Source organism: Electrophorus electricus, chromosome 13, assembly GCF_013358815.1.
Source record: "Electrophorus electricus isolate fEleEle1 chromosome 13, fEleEle1.pri, whole genome shotgun sequence".
Lineage (NCBI taxonomy): Eukaryota > Metazoa > Chordata > Actinopteri > Gymnotiformes > Gymnotidae > Electrophorus > Electrophorus electricus.
In genome coordinates this window covers 14,627,062-14,644,412 of record NC_049547.1, presented here as the reverse complement: position 1 = coordinate 14,644,412, position 17,351 = coordinate 14,627,062, and the positions used below count along the sequence as shown (strand labels likewise).

General features: G+C 42.3%; 1 protein-coding gene across 2 annotated transcripts; it reads right to left on the bottom strand.

The window, feature by feature from the left end:
* Positions 1-993: 993 nt before the first annotated feature.
* Positions 994-8,750, bottom strand: fosl2 (FOS like 2, AP-1 transcription factor subunit). Of its 2 annotated transcripts, XM_027001448.2 has the most exons (5): positions 8,549-8,750; positions 8,062-8,181; positions 4,514-4,768; positions 4,221-4,328; positions 994-3,055 (listed from the first exon to the last, which is right to left on the bottom strand). In XM_027001448.2, the coding sequence occupies exons 3-5, from the start codon at positions 4,751-4,753 to the stop codon at positions 2,510-2,512; spliced, it is 894 nt and encodes a 297-aa protein (XP_026857249.1). In that variant the 5' UTR covers positions 4,754-4,768; positions 8,062-8,181; positions 8,549-8,750; the 3' UTR covers positions 994-2,509. The 2 variants fall into 2 exon arrangements, with proteins under 2 accessions (XP_026857249.1, XP_026857248.1); XM_027001447.2 differs by having other exon boundaries at positions 8,062-8,750.
* Between the last annotated feature and the right edge of the window lie 8,601 nt (positions 8,751-17,351).

Here is a 17,351-nt window from a genome sequence, read left to right as displayed (position 1 = left end):
TATTACATAATTTGATCAAGTGAAATACTGTTATCCATTTATGTTCATAAAAATGACATATCAGGTTCCAAATGCACCTTGCCCACCAGTTCTGTTTGTGGGTATTTGTAGAGTCAGAGGTCTTCCACCATGCGCCTAACATTCGTGTGTATCATTTGGCCAGATGTAAATGTTCAATTTTACAAGATCTTCACAATGCACTATGTCTAAATATTTACATCTATATAAATCCATGTCTCTTACTGTGTTTCTGTGGCATGCTTAAAACCCCAAATTGCTTGGGCTATAATTAAATCATGAAAATAAGCAAGAGTCCAATATCCAAGCTCACAGATTTCTGTATACATGAAGCCCTGTAGATTTAGTTTCAAATAGCAAGCATTTGTGATGTATAGATGTATCTGATTTCCTTCGTACAAAAAAAAGAGGCATGTTTGTATTTTTTTTTACCACTATTGCCAATTTCTTGATATTAAGTAGTGCAGGTTTGCATACAACTATGTCAAACTCAATGACAAAATAGAGGCACTACTGAGGGTGATGGAGTGTTATTGCCTGCAGGAGACTGTCAGTGAATGGCTCAGCCATGGATGTGAATGGTGCAATCAGCCAAGCGCAGAGAGAGTTAAGAGAAACAGAGAAGTAGTAAACTCTAACAATCATGAGATACCCACCAACATAACCAAGCTCTGTGGACAAGCAAAGTACAACTATCAAGAATACCATTTGCATGTTTTATTATAATCCATTTAAATAACCAAAAGGAACAAACACTGACATACATATTGCTGTTTTTGTTGTCATTTTCTGTCCTTAAACAGTTTAAGCAATTACAAAAGAGAAAATATTGTTTGGAAAGCAGGACAAGTACACAGGATTTCTAGATGGCTTGCTTAAAGATTTCTAGGATTCAAAGACAGACGGACCGGGTACAACTCGCAGTCTTCACACACTTTCTTTTTTGGTATTAGAGTGATTTCTCCACTGAACGCCTTAAATCTTTCTCTCATTCTAAACATACATCGCATTTCTTTTACAGCTCCTTAGCAGATATGAAAATTCCTGACAGAAATAAGTGACAACGAATATTCCTTCAAATCTTCAAATAGAAGCAGCGTTATTCCTTTCTCATTTGCTGCATCCAGCACAACAAAGCTGAACTTCAGGCTCACGACATGGCAAAGACAACAGAGTTCTCCGCGCTATCCCGTCCGTATCCCAAAGGAATGTTTGAAGTAAACAGTTCATTCAGAAATATTGCAACTGTGATCCTTTCTTCACAATAGGCCCTCTTAATCATTCACAAGTGTCTCAATATCACTTTGTGATTCCTCATAGGCTTTCAGCCTGCACGTTCAACAGTAAGAGGAATGCCAAGCGACTTAATCAGAGTTCAGTAAGAAAGTGCAGCTGGTCTCGTGTCTGGCAGTCAAGGCTCAGCCAGTGTTGGAGGGAGAAGTGCCCATTTGGCTTGGCGACGTTTCAGTTCAAACTCTACAAGTCTGAAAAAAGGACATCTATTGATCAAGCCATAAAAGTATATTATAAAAGTTGTACATAGTCATCATCGTTTCCATTTTAATACCACAGTGTCTGCCCAAGAAAAAGCAGTATAGCCATGTAAAGGGTTGGCGGCTGAACCTAATATGGCTAGAGGATCCTCAGGTATCTCACCTGTGTTGTGACAAGATTGATGCGATGTGTGCAATTGCTTTTACTAATGCTTGTGTGGCTCATTCACACAGACAAAAATCCCTGACAATAAATTCAATGAAGTGTGTTCTTTAATAAACATAGCAAAAAATAATGTAGAAGTTTGCAACATGGTTTTTGTGCCAGGTATAGGTAAAGTTAAAGAGGTCAGCCTTTAATAATACATGTTTGTTTCTTCTTTCTTTGAGACACTGAGGAATTTTCAGGCTCAACCAGTGAACCCTTGACATGATTTTAAACAGCAGGACACAATATACAATTGGACAATTTTCACACAGGTCATAAATACAAGAGGCGGTTAATGTAAATGTTAAGCTGGCTTTGAGCACATCCACCTAACTTTGTAGTTTTCTGATTCCAGACTCCCAGTACCAAACAAGGATGTGACTTCCCATATAGCCCTAATTCCTTGTACTGTCCAAATCATTAGTTAGTAAGCCGGAAACGGTTTTCAGAACTGCTGTCAAATGGTTTTATTGAGTGCTCACTGTGTAATGCTGTGAGCATGGCTGAAATATCTCTTGATTCTTAGGTTTTCAGTCCAAGCATGTTGTTCTTTTTGTAGTTGAAATGGCGATTGAAAATTTCCACTTGAACAACACAAACAAAAACAACAACAAAAAAAAAAAAAAAGAGAGAGAGAGAGAAAGAAAACTCCCTTCTGAAACGTTTAAATAAAACGAGCACATTAGCCCTTGAGGGTTCTCGGCTTTGTAGAGATGAGGTCCTGGGTCAGTCCCAGCCAGCCACGCTCTGGGGGATTTTGTGACAAGAAGGCATGCCGCTGGGCTGGGTCTCAGAGAGCCAGCAGGGTGGGGGAGTTCAGGGAGTCTGATGACTGGTCCCCGCTGCTACTGCTCCGCCGGTGGGCCTTGGAGCACGACTCCGAAGAAGGTGAGGGGCTCTCTGGCTCCAGCATGCTGGGATAGGTGAAGATGAGGCTGGGGTTGCTGGGGGTGGACACGGGTGTTGAGGCGGCAACCACGGGTGTGTTGAGGCTGTCACCATCCGAGCAGTACATGCCGGGGCCGAGGCAGATGGGCTTGATTACGGAGTGCTGACCCTTGCCCTGGTTGCCACCCTCATCATCCTCCAAGGGCTCCTGCTTCACCACGACCGGATTGAGGGCGTTGAGCGGGGCCCGTGGTCCCAGGGCCGAGCGCATGGTGAGGGGGAGCGGGGCACACTGCTCAGGCAGAGAGCCCTGGTGACGCTCCTCCGGGGGCAGTTTGCACATAGGGTTGTGGGCTACCAGCATGAATTCCAGCTTGTCTTTCTCTTTCTGCAGGGTCTCGATCTCTTTCTGCAGGTCGGCCTTTTCCTCCTCCAGCTTCTCTGTCTCCTTCAAACACACAAGCAGCCCAAAAAATGACAGGACTGAAAACCAAACATCAAAAAATCACTTAGTCTTACAATATAAAAGCTTAACAATATGAAGTGTTTTCTGTGCTTGTAATGCTAGTTGCTATGCACACTGTCTACAGTGACAGTGTATGCATATTTGTAGTATTCCACTTGAAATTTTGTAAAAGATGCATGAGAGTGAGGCAAACAACATCTTCATGGCATCTTCTCATAGCCCTGTCCCCGCTTCAAAGTTTTTAGTGCCATATATAGCACTACCTTTTCCAAAGATCCTTGTACTGTCCTATCCAATCAACCATGGCTGCTTTTGGTCCTCGCATGCATTTTAAGTTAACACCTCCAATTCTTTAACTAACTATATGATGGGTTTTCATGCATAACTATTTTGCCCCAGCCAAGGGGGTGTGATGGGGGTGACTGGGCTAACAAGACCCAGACAACATGGCTAGATGACCAGATATAACTCACTGTCTGAGTGCTTTGAATTCGTACTACTGGTATGAGGAAAAAGCAAACCAAAATCAAAAGGAGCCCCCCTCCCACAATTACAAAGAAAGAGAAAGAATGCATCAGTTTCAGAGCTCTATGACAGCCCCTTATTTGGTGAAGTGTGAAGGAATGAAGGAGGAAGGAGTGGCAGATAGCACTGCGTGGGGTGTCATGTGCGGTTTCCTCTTCACCCGATATCAGACAGTCCGTCTCATGCCCACGCCCTGCAGCACATTCCTCCCTCGTGGTTCTGGACTGACAGCTTGAGAGACACCATTGTGGTGCTAATTAGTTCAATTACAGCCCATATAGTCTGGGAGAGGGGGCATTCCCATGTACTGGCAGACAACATTGGTCTTTTGTAGCTACATTAGCAAAATAAGCTCTGTAGCTGCCTCCAACCTCAAGGATTCAAGCGAGAGCAACTTAGAAGTACATGGGCTAGCAATGTTACCTCTCTCTCTTATCTACAGTTTACAATAAGTAGTTTACAAATCATGCTGAAAAAGGCCAGATGGGTTCAATGGGGGGGGTTAATGTAATTTTTTTAACCTAAAAATATCAACACCAGTGCTGCCTTCTGGTGCATGCTCTCCTGTGTGCTGGATGTGGACCCAACATATGCATGTTTTTGTGTTGAGTGGGGAACTCACTCCTTGCAGCATCTCGGTCAGCTCTCTTCTGCGGTTACGGCACTTGGCAGCGGCCAACTTGTTCCTCTCTCGCCTCACTCTCCTCTTCTCCTCTTCCTCTGGCGTCAGCTGTAAGCACAGTGGGAACAATGAGAGGTCATACAGCACCAACACCCACATCTAACCATCTGCATTAACTTTAGCATCAATGCCTGTGCACTAAGTACATTTATGTGCATTGTCATATATGTGGTGCTGTATACGTCATGCAGCATTCTATCTACGTACTGGAAGAAGACCAGCGAGGTGCCCACCTGCTCATCTCTTTTGCGCCGCCCACGAGCATCGCCGATCGAGCGGATGACCCCAGGCCGCGCTAGGGTGGTGTGGCCCATGAGGTTGGGGCCACTCGACACGGACAGGCCGTATGGGTGCGAGCGTGAGTATGGGTTAGACATGGAGGTAATGACTGTGGGTTGCACCATCCACTGCAGGTCCTGGCTGGTGGTTATGGCGTTAATGGTGGGGATGAAGGCACTGCTGGAACCGGGCATATCGACTCTGTACTTCTGCAGAAAATGAGAAAGCCCATGAGGAGGAGGGGGGGGGTGCAAGAATGGAGAAATGGAGAAAGAAACATAAGAGGGTGATGAGAACTGGGGTTTGTCCCCCATGCTCGGTTTAGTTAGATGTGGGGATGGCTCTCTCACAGGGCTCCCACAGTTGCCTGAACCACTTGGAGATGAACCACTACTTGTGGAAAGGGTCCCTTTAAATGACTTTGCCATATGGCACAAACTTTCTTTTTGATTTCCATACAATTGAACTTGATTCTTGTGTTCCTGCATATCTTAAGACATACACCATTTAGCTTATCTGTTTTATGCACTCGCATCATCAAGGAGTAATGAATCACTTTTTGCAGCATCTCAGACTGCAGTCCCTCCTCTGCATACCCCCATAGCGATGTTGTGACATGTGGTGAATCATGGGAAAGCCCACACTGCTTCCTAATGCTTCTCCATTGGGGTTAACATGATGGACTTTGTGACACAGTGGGCCACACAGTTACTGGTGTGTGGAATCTACAAACTTTCTTTTTTCTTTTACTAGTGTACGAATTATTTCTTTACACACACACACACGCACACGCGTGTTAGGATTCTCACAAAATGAAATATGAAAATAGTTAGGAAAAACACTGAAACTCTGTTAGCATGAATCATGATGCTGCTACACAGTATTCACATATTATTTCTGTTCCTTTATAAATGTGTAACACGTGAACCTATCACTTTTGCTCATTATTTGAGTAAGTCTGCATCCTGAATTTGATACTTTTCCCTTATTAGTGCCAGAGAATAGGCATGTCTTATTGTCCTATGTTACTAAAGTAACGCTCAGTAATTGTATTTACTCATTATTCATTAACTAGTGAAGTTATTTTGAAAAATTGATTAATACGTAACACTGCAGAAAAAAGTTGGTAGAGTTGGTAGCTGCTTATCTGACGCTGAGTCATGCTATGGGTGTGTCGTTGCGTTAAATTACAGAGTTTATGCCAGTAAGTCGGGAAGTGTATTATATTTAGAGATGGGGTCAGGATCGGATCCGGTGCCAACACATTCCTTCGGCAAAGCCAAGGCAGTAGTGAAAATTCTCTTGCTTTCACACATCCCAAAAGGAATGGTAACAGAAAGGTGATTTAGCAACATTTACGGCAAGTCCGCGTGTGTTGTGAAGTCATTTCTGGAAGCACAAAAAGATGGACCCACTCCAAGCCAGTGTCTATGATGGTCAGTAGAAGTATGTTTATTTAGCAGGCTTCCAGGAAGGAATAAAAGGTAACTCGAGCAAACAGAGGTTCTGCTCACGATGAACATGAACATAAGATCATAAGGGTTGGTTTAAAAACATTGTATCCAAAAATCAACAAGTGTAGACATTTATTGATAACCTATATTTTCCTGAGATCGTGCGTTATTGGTTATGCTTCCGTCTTTTGCTGTCAGTGTGGTGTCCCGTTTTAAGTATACAAAGAATGTCACGCAAAAGTGAATACGCACGCCAACTCCAACTACTGACAACGCAGCTGCTGTTTTCCGGAAACGAATCCCATTTTCCTTCCAAATCCTAGCCAAGTCTGAACTTTCTTTCAAGCTTTCTAGTTCTTTTAACTCTCATCAGTAGAGCATTTAGCCAGCAACGTGCTGCAGTTTTTCAGGAACTGACTTGGAAATCCTCCAGAGTTTCTTAAAAGTCCTTCGTACCTCCAGACGCTTAAGAGTATTTGAAAATCGAACAACCTATTGTATGTCCTGAGTCAGCCTATGCAAGAATAAAATATTGTTTGTATTGCGTCCGTCTGTATAAAGAAACATTGTTTTGTATAAGCGGAAAAGTCGCTTACATATTCCGATAATATAGACTGGGGGAGTGGAGAGTTTCTAGACGCTCCAGGTATGATATGAGATTAAAACAGCAGTGTGTTGAGAACAACCTGTTGATTATGTCTCAGTGCGCACAGTGCCGTCTGTGTTCAAGGCGCCCCGGAGTGGCTAAATTGGGGTATAAATACCAAAGGCCTGACGTGAAACTGACACAAGAGCAGCTTTCCCCTTTCCCTTTCTTTCTGACTGTAAAGCAAAACCAACGTATTTTATAAACAGCAGGTTTTTGGTGATGAAGACTGTAAATATTAGGAAACAATTACAATACTTGTACATTAATCCTTATTAATCAAGATTTTAAAATCTGTTGAACCTTTGAAAACACGAACGTTCCAAAATAGCCACGATCCCTAAAGCCAGGATAGCTTCCTATTCGTGCGCAACAGCCTCTTTAACATGGTTAAGATTCAAGTTCAAATAAGCAAAAATCCATTTTATACAAAACTTCAAATTAGCTATTAAATTTCATTTTACACAGACAGTAGTGCTGGAATTCCATGTATCCGTCGTATTACGATTTGGCATTGGCTACGCTCCGCTTACTTCTTGCAACTGTAAGGGCTTTGTGGTCTTTATTTATCGCGGGTACGTGAGTTCGCAGAGGTGTAAGGCCACAGCCAAATTACCTGGAATATTATTTCGGATATAATTCACAATATTAGCTATAGTACCGGAAGTCTAGAGCATCCTGTGGTCACTATGTGCGCAGTCTATGTGGGCCAGCTTCAGATTTACGCACAACACCCACGCTTCTACTGCAGCCTCACTTGATGGCATCTCTCCGCACCCTCGTCCAAGGAAACATGCGATCGCCAACAGGCACGTTCAGTATAACAAGTCTACGAGACCGGCCATATTATTTATTATACCAACAGTCCAAATTTATTCACACGATATGTAAGATGGATCCCTTAAAAATAAATAAATAAATAAATATTTAAAAAGATCCGTTCAAAGAGATGAAAATGTGAGTTTTGAATACAAGTTATGCGTAATTCTGTCATCGTGGTTGTATTTCGTGTAGGCCTATGGCATCTAAACGTTTTAATTACATGCTGTATCGTCAATAGTTATAATTATATCAATATATACACAACTCCCGCGTCTGTTAACAGCGCCCAGATGTCTTACAAGTAGTGGTTAATAACTAGAAATATAAGAGCAAGGTTTGTCTGCTCTAGTTAACCTTGCTTTGACTTCCTTTAGTTACATACCAGTAACATTGCAATATTTTTTTTTTCAGCCAAGGGTGAATTAAACTCGACAAAGAATACTGAAACTGTCTATATCCCTAGCAGCTGAGAAAGAAAACAGACCATTTGCATGGCTTGGACCCTTAATTACTTACGGAGAACCGTAAAGATCTCAGTGAAGCCCACTGTTTCTCATTACGTGGGGTAATTCGAGATTACCTGATAGCTTGAGGCAGAGATCGGACTGCCGATTGTACTGCTCCCACTTGTGAACGACTCCGGTTGTGCCGGGGAAGCGCTACTGCCGCGGGACGACGTGTCGTAGTTCCCGGAGTAGTCCTGGTACATGATCCAGGGAAAAAGGGAAATTTCAGAGGTTGGTAGTGAGGTCCGACACGTTTAGAGTGTCTTCTTTGGGGAAAAGCACTTCCAAGCAAAGCCACAGTTGATCTCCTTAGCGTGAGCTAAGGTTAATTAAAATTAGGTTAATATCCAAATAATTATATATGGACAAACAGGTCTATCAAATCCGGGTCCTAGGAACGACTTAAATTATATTTTATAACCAGAGAACACCCTTGCAAGTGTTCATTTAGTCCAATAAATAGGTTTTGATTAAAGATGTTTCCCGTTGCAAAGCTAGTGAATAACACTTAAATTGTTCTAAAAGAATCAACTGAAATGAAAATGTCTCTTGTGCACCTACTTTCTGTAATGAACTCAGTACTCGCGCAGCTTAGTCCCGTTTTGCCCGTACAAATGACTCACAGGAGCGACTTGTAGTTTGTAGGTTTTTTTTTTTTTTTTTTTTTTTTTTTTTTTTTTTTTTTTTTTGGCGACCAACTTCACTTCTGCTAGCTCGCTCTATCTAGTTTTGCCGGTCACACCGATGGCTGATGACTCACTTCAATGGCACTACTGTGCTTTGCAACTGCTTATCAACGCCAACTACGTCTACAAGCAAGAGGTCTTAACCAATCTTACACAAACATAGGGGTGTAAGATCACGAGTAAGATAAGAAACTATGATTAATCGAATGCAATTTTTTATTGACCATGTCAAAAAATACAAATAAGCTACACATGCAAAGAGTATCAAAACATAATATTAGTTAAGTGCGATTCATCTTCATTCCGAACAGCTCGGCATGTCCCTTTGTCTCGTTTGGTGTCGACCATTGACGTAGGTTTCCAAAAATGGGCAGTTGCGTCAAGCAGACGCGCATGGGTTTCCTTGGTAAAGGCATGGTAGAGGCGCATCAGGGATTCCCTCCCTCTTTCCGCACATTCAACTTCCTCCCAATGTGGACTGGTCAAGGTCCGTGTAGGGTAGAACAACTTCGGATGCACGAATGCAGCGGTTATGACCAGTACTGCTGATGATATCTTAAAGTTAGAATAGTGGACTATGTGTGTAGGTTATTTTTTGCTAGGCCTAGATATAAAAATCTAAGGACGTTTAATGGCGTTTTGTTCTCTTTCAGGGTTTGGCTGATTTTGTGTGTGTGTGTTTGAGATTGAGAGAGAGAGAGAGAGAGAGAGAGAGAAAGAACGAGAACGAAAGTGGTGACGGTGATATTGAATAGGCCTATTTCAATTCATGTTTAGTTAATGTAATGTACTTAAAGTAAGTTCAGTTATTTTTGGTTGACAGCTGCGTTAGGGCAGGTGAAATGGAATTCACGCATAGCGTGAGGAGCAGACAGGTGTCGCTGGTGGTACAACAAGGTTTATTGGGGGAAGGGACGCAAGACCCACAGAACACCTCTACATGTGTTTCAGATTCATATCACTGCAGTAATATACCGAAGCTAATGTATCGAAATCAAAAACAGAGCTCAGTGCATAAAACATAAGAAGCAGGCTGGCATTTATATAACCACCAAAATAACTTTTGTATTGAGTTCAGTTCTATATATAAGGACCAAGATTCTTTATACAGATCACAGAATTCTTATGCAAAATCGTCACTCTCAGCATAAATGCTTAATATGTGCTCAGACCGTTGACCACGGGTGCAAATTTGACTACGAGATTTTTGAGTACAGGTTTGTTAAGCATTTTACACTTAATATTTGTTTAACACGCAAAAATTAAATGAAGGGTGACAACGATGCAAGGGACAAGTTGCAGCGACAGGTTATTGGTAAATTGTTATATATATGGACCCTGACGGGTCCACTAAACCACAAAACTGTAACAATACACTATCATAACTGCCTTGTACCTTACATCATTCTTCTTAAATTAGGTTACTGCACATCAACCTAAAGCAGGCGGGTAATATTTGACATGCCGTAAACTGATGTCTTGGTATCAACATGTAATTTTGATGTAACTGAACATGGTTTTGACAAGCTGTCATTTGTCTTGATGTATTGTTTTGGTTTTGTTGCACGCTATAGGTAGGTCATGGTGGACCACGGTCAGCAGGGTATGTTCTGTGGCTGCTATGTGATACCTCAGATAAGCATTATGGAAAATAACAAGGCTCTAGGTACACCGGGGCATCAGTGACGCGTGTTCCTTGCCGTTTCGAGCGTCATGCGGCATCTGGCACAGTTATGATCTCTCTTCAAGTAGGGAAACAGAATTAAAACGGACCTCATGGCGAATTAGCGCCGAAGTCCACAATGGTCCAAAATCGATGGCTTCTATTAATAGCTCAGGTACGTGAACATGCTCCCGCTAATCGTATCCTTCTGCTCTAATACACATGGAGTCTGCTATGTACAGAACAAGGCACACAGACGTGAGTGGGCTACAAAAGTTTGGATAAAAAGGCATTTGACCAAGCGCAAACCATCCCAAAGCATCCCCAAAAAACAGGCCAGCCTATTTTAGCTGTAAAACCTAGTTAAACTTTTTACATTGGATGTCCCACCATCGGAATTGTTTCCTCTTGTTATCAACCGGTCAGATGAAATTATCTCGATACTAGAACACCGAATTAGTCTGATTAACATGACTGAGGTAGAACGCCACTGACTACGTAACGGACGTTGTAACGCACATGGAAAATTATGAGTGACGTCACATGAAGATCTGATATACATTTATCTTGCAACTGGCTGATTAACCAACGCCCACCTAATAAAGTAACGGAACAATTCTGCGATTAAAGGATTAACCCTCAAACCCAGATTATATCACCCAACATATTCCTGGACATTAATCTGATAACCCTTTAGACCTGCGAGTGTTGAGAGGGACGACCACGCAAAAGCAAACAAACAAACAAACAAACAAACAAACAAACAAACAACCATCCAACCAACCACCCAACCTAGAATTTCAAGAGGCAGCATGATTTTTTCCTACAGATATGGCTACGGAGCCTGTGGAGAGATTTTTAGGAATGCAGTCTCTTTAAGAAATACATTTCCCTTTATACTCATTTTACTGTTGAACTGTCAGTCCTGTAGGTTTTTTACTTTTGGCATTGGACTCCTAGAGGTACTTGCCCTTTTCCTGTTCAGTACTGTTCTCCATATGAAGTGTAAACTAAACACCTTGATCTTGTGCTGTGTTGGCCCTGACAGCACTCACTTAAATGACCTATGAGCATTTGAGTGCCACCGACTATGTGCAAATACCTTGCAGATTATAGAGTGGTAAGGACAGCTGATATAGATTAGCCACCGACTATCTCTTCAAATTTTATTTGCAGGTTTCCTTGGCAACTAACACAGAGCAGTACAAAAACAGCAGACAGCCACAATGTGAACATTCCAGGCCTTGGGGGAATATGATAGTCTGGGGAGAGCAAATGAATTCATGCTGGAGTGTTTCCACTGATTAACTATCCTATAATGCAATTGGTTTAAAGACAACACTGCTTTGTATTTTGTACATGACCTACCTGACATGCCATATCCCTTGTTCAGGTTCCACAGGAAATTAATGAGGCAATCAAGCTGATTTTTCTGAATTTTATTTAGGCTACTGTCACTAACCAAGGCTCTAGGTAGACTCTAGTGTAGCAGAGTAGCAGTGACCAATATTCAACATGTTTATGAGTTCCTTCATATGTTCCTGTGGAGTGCAGCTACCTCTACAATTACTGATCAAAGGGGGCAACATTGTGTCCATTGAAGACCCCAAACCACTAGCTTGGCAACAGAATATGTGTATTTATTTGTTTATGAATTAAGGGAAAGCTAGTGACCTCTCTCCAATGACTCAGTGTTGTCATAGAAGCTGGCACTCAAAATTTAGTTTTCTCCTAATGTGCCTATCAAATGCTCTTTTCAAACTTGTAGCCCTGTCTCAACAGGCAGGAGACGATCGAGGACATTATTTCTGTTATGACATCATTCTGCCTTGTCACTACAGAGTGAAGTTCTGTGTTTGTCTTAAGCCCCAAATAGCAGACAGGAAATGCTGAGCTGTACCCTAGAAAGATGGTACAAGTGCTAGTGCGCTGTGCTGGCAAGCAGCATATGTGCCAGGGCTGTGGGTTTTTGAGAATGTACGATTACTACAAACGACTGACTGTTCCTGCTACAATGGAAGGAATTGCGTCACTAACGCACAGCGTGTACGAAACAAATAGCGACGGAACGGTGCGGTGGCTACTTAAAAAAAAAAACGAGCGGGGGGGGGGGGGGGAGTGCAGGAGTGCGATGGAAGAATTGAACAAATGGAGGAGAAAGAGAAGAGAGGTGCGGGGAACTACAAAACAGGGCAAAAGAGCAGCAGGCCCACTCTCCGGTGTGAGGGGTCTTCCCGTAATCAAGCGTGTTTGGTCAAGGGAACTATGACCCATTACAGCAATGGCGCATTCCGAGAGCAAAGCAAAGGAAAGAAACGGGCACGACACTCTTTCGTTTACTGTTTATTTATTCTAACTTGCTCCTGTAAGTGCTTTTTATCACTGACACGGAACACAAAGGGGAAGTTTATTTGTGGTCGCCAACGTCGTTGTTCCATAAGATTTACAAGCGGTAAGAATGGGATGGGGGTGTACCTTGTAATGAGGAATGCGAATGGATTTGCTCAAAACACAAGTGCACCTCTGTGTAACTCTGTGATCTGATTATGTCCCTGTAATGCCAACTGCATCCTGTCTCTGTAGTACACATGGCTGGAATGCAAAGTTAAATGTATAGGAAGACCGGAAGAAGTCTGAAAACTAGGTGCAACATATCACAACAAGCTTCAGTGGTGAGAGTGAGAGATACAGACAGGATTAGGATAATGTGGGTATTTGTTGTTGATTTGTCATTATTGCTTTGATAAAATAACTTATGAAATACAAGTTATTCTTTGTGTTTTATTTAAATGAATGAATGAATGAATGAATGAATAAACAAATTAAGGGATGCTTTTATTACATAATTCCTTGAACATTTTAAAGGGTGGACATGCTAATGTAGGAGTGCAAATATAGTATTTGTATATAATGATTATTTGGGATTTTTTTTTTTTTTGACTCTCTATCCCAGAGGAGCTCAACAGTGTGTCATGACAAAGATGTGACCTTATTTAGTATGTTGTCAAAAAGTGACCACCTGTGTAAATCTAACATCTGGCCTTGACAAAAGCACAGGAGGGTCAAAGAGAATTTGAAGTTTAAATCTGTTCGATTGCTTTTGGAAAAAGGTCGGAAAAAACCGTTTGAATATCTTGACACCTCTGCTTTCCGTAATGGGAAGACTAATTTTTCCTCTGTGTGTAGTAGCCAAATCTACACTTGGTGGATGAAGAAGAGAGTGAGGCCATTGCTTACGGGTGATCCGTGCCTCGGCGCATGGATTTAAATGCGGAAAATTTAATCAGGCAGCCAGAAGGACTTTTCCATCTGGAGTGGACCCCTTCAGACCAGCTGTCCCCTGCCTCATCTGGCCCATATTCCCTCTTGGTGGTGTTTGTCTACTTATGCAATATAGTGAAAGATCTTCCAAAGTGCCATGGTCTTATTGCAAAGCATGACTGAGACCAGTGTCACATTGTTTTAGTGACACTAATAGTAAAAGAACAGATGAAACCTTCATGCTTAATTTATGTGCATCCTCTGAGGACTAACCCATAGAAACATTTAGGTATAAGCTGCAGAGTAGCAGTCATAGTGTTTGTAATTACAGATTTGAACCAAGTTAATACCCCCTGACAAATCTAAACAGTACTAGAGGGAAACATAAGGTGAACATGTCTTTGACATTCATTTTGCATTGATCATGTTTGTCAACAATTAGGATTAACAAAGTAAAAACAAAACAGTTGTTAATTACATTATTTCTTACATCTATTGAGTCAGTTCAAAAACTATAAAATGTTTCATACACATGGAGCTTCATTCAAAGATTATAATGTCTCTGCAGAAGTAAATTTGTTTGGGAGGACAAACAGGGAGGCCTCCAGGCTTCCTAATGTACTTCACGTAGCTGTGTGTGTGACTCTTAACTGTATGTTACTCTATTTGCCGGGTTTGTCCCTGAGATTGGGCATCAGAACAGCTTGACAGCTTCCTGGCAACCGGTGCTCTATTGGCCCTGACCCTGACCATCAACTAGGTAACAGCGCCACAGGAATGCTCACGACCAGGGGGAGGGGATCGCTGGGAATAACGGTAAGTGGAAAGGAAAATGGGAAAAGAGGAAGGAAGGAAGGAAGGGAAAGGCATATAATAAAAGACAGATGACGTGAAGGGAAAAGGTGTGTTCTTCTCTTTTTTTCAACGAACTGCTTATGTGGCAACTACAAATAACTACAACCATAGTTCATGTATAACATTACAAAACAAATATCAGGATTATAGACAAACAAAACTGCAATAGACTTGCTAGAAAAATATAAAACGGTTATGTGACATTACATAAAGCAGAGAAAAAAGGTAAACGCGGTCCAGCTAACCAACAAGGGCAAATGAGATGATGATAGTCCTGCAAATCTGTGACCTTAACTTCAGTCATTGAGACTGGGAACAGTGGCTTTGTAGTGCAGCTGGAAATGGTCCATCCCAAATGGAGTGTCAATCCCTCTTAATTCCCCATTAAATAGCAGGAAAGCCAAAAAGCTCCGTGCCAAGGATGAAGCACCAAAGGGGTATGCTTCTGCAAATCCATGACAGGTTTAAATTGAATGCTTGTGATCACAGCCCAAAGGAAGACAGACAAAAATCTGCATTCGACTTGTCAACCTTCTGTTTGCACCCCCCCCCCCCCCCCCAAACCCTCAGAAAAACAACCAACCAACCCCCGTCCTCCACCCACCCAAACAGAATGAGGAGGAGACAAAAGCAGAAACCTGGTAGCTCCAGATCCAGGCTGTCTTTGATCCGCTTAGCATGCCGTTCTCCTGCCTTTTGATGCATGGCTAGGAGGAGAGTAATTAGCAATTAACAATCAGGGTTTAGAGACTGGAAGTTATTATCGACCAGGGGGAAAAATATCTTGCATGTTTATGAGGAGAGTGGTAAGATATCCATCTGTCGTGATATAAGACAGGAAAGAAAAAGCACAAGAGCAGTAATTCTCTCACTTCTACGGCATCTCAGAGGCCATTCCCACCCCCCTTGCGTACAGATCAAACGAACTGCATTAAAAGGCCCCAAATCCCCCGACTCTGATGCTCTCTCAAATTAGCTAAGCCTCTCAGCTCCTTCAGCCCAAACATGATTCACGTCAACAAGCCCAGCCGCACACCCGCGTGCTGCCACCCTCGAATCCCCGATCCCCCTTCCCTGACAGGTCGAAGAAAGGGGAGAACACTCTCTCGCTAATGTCACTCTGAATTACAGGACAAAAAGTATCCCAACAGTTAGTAGAACAGTAAAGATCTGTCATCAACCCCCAACCCTTGTTTGTCTTCAGTTACTTTTGTTCTTGTGCGTGCCTTTATTTTCAGTGGAATATGACAAATTAGAGGTTGTGAGGGGGGAAAAAAACCCAACAAAAAAGAAAAGCCCCCGGGCCTGGCAGCTTGGGGAACTCTGTGGCGGTAAACAATTGCTGGCGACGACTGCTCCCTCGGCCTCACGTCCACGCTGATGTATCCAGGTCTGTACGGAGTTCCCCATTTTGCTCTAATAACCTCCCACACGTGCCGCTGCCCCGTCTGCTTCATGTCTCCCGGGGCAAGGGCTGATTTAAGGTGGCAGAGAGGATTCTCAATCCATCCCCTTTCACTCCTCTTTTATTCTACGTCAGAACTCCTCAGTTGCGCCTTTAGGGTTCGAGTTTAAAATAAATTTTGAACGTGCACCTCGCTCATGTTTGCGCTGAAGCTCTTGGCAAAGGTTGGAAAGTTTGCATGTTTGGGGATTGTTTTTGTGGGTTTTCTTTGCAAAGTTCCTTGCAGGCTGCATTTCTTAGGAAAGGTGAGGCAGTGTGTGAATGTCGCTTTGAGCGAACCCAGCCTCGGGTGATCAGCCCAGGAGCGGGCCTGCGGCATTGTGGGAAACCGAGGATTCCATGCGTGTCTATAGAGCTGAGCAAACACGTCTCAGAGGCGGGTGAGGAGTCTGCACAAAGCTGCCCTGAGAGAAAATGGCCAGTAATACCTGTACCATACTGCCTTTCACCCTCAGAGTTCAGCAGCAATTAAAAAAAAACAAACAAACGAAAAAAAAAATTATATATATATATATATATATATATATATATATATATAAAACTTTTCTTTCGCTTTTCACCCTGTGGAATGCGATATCTGGGGCAAGCTTGTTAACAGCACTGTCAGTTGCGTTGTCATATTTATTCATCACCTCGTATGTGGCCAAATTCATGGCTGACTTGTTGCAGGTGGGTGCAGAGATGTAAATTCACCTGAACCTCATCTGAAAATTTCCTCAAGTGGCATGTGTGCTGCAGGAGGATATTCCATAGGCTCTGTCACTGCCTTGCAATGATGGCTCCTTGGCAATTAATAAATCTAAGCATCGTTTAAATTGCCAAGCTTCTTATTTTTTTCGGCCTGCTGCCATAGAGATGGTTTAAATAAGGCAGGATTAAGGGATTTAGCGTATTAACAGCTAAGTTGGCAGGCAAGACCTCTGTACTAAAAGTAGATCAAATGGGGTTTGGAGGGGATTGCATCTACCAAGAACCTGAACTACACCTTATTTTAGGGCTACTGATCTGTCCCGACTGACAGGCAGACAGTTCCCTTGTTTGAACTCATCACACAAAGATATGCGATTATGTGTAAAGCAAGGAAACAATCTCAAGGACTCCAAAAGGTTCTATACATCACTAAGTATTTTCAACAAAAAAAATCCCTGATGTGACATTGAAATTGCTACAAAACTGCTTAAAGATATGAATATTTTATTATGCGCATAAGATCAACTAGGCATGGTTATTTCAGGTGAAACAAAAAGATGACAAATAGAAAAGAACAGTAGCCCGTGATGCCTCAAAGCTCACTTAGAGAGGCAATCCATTTAAATGCACTCTTTTTTCTTAAGAAATAAAGGCCAGCGCTCCTGCAGCAGATGAAGCTAATTAAGAAGAAAGTAGATAAAGGTTAGTGCAAAAAACAAAAACAAAACCCAGACTACAAGAATC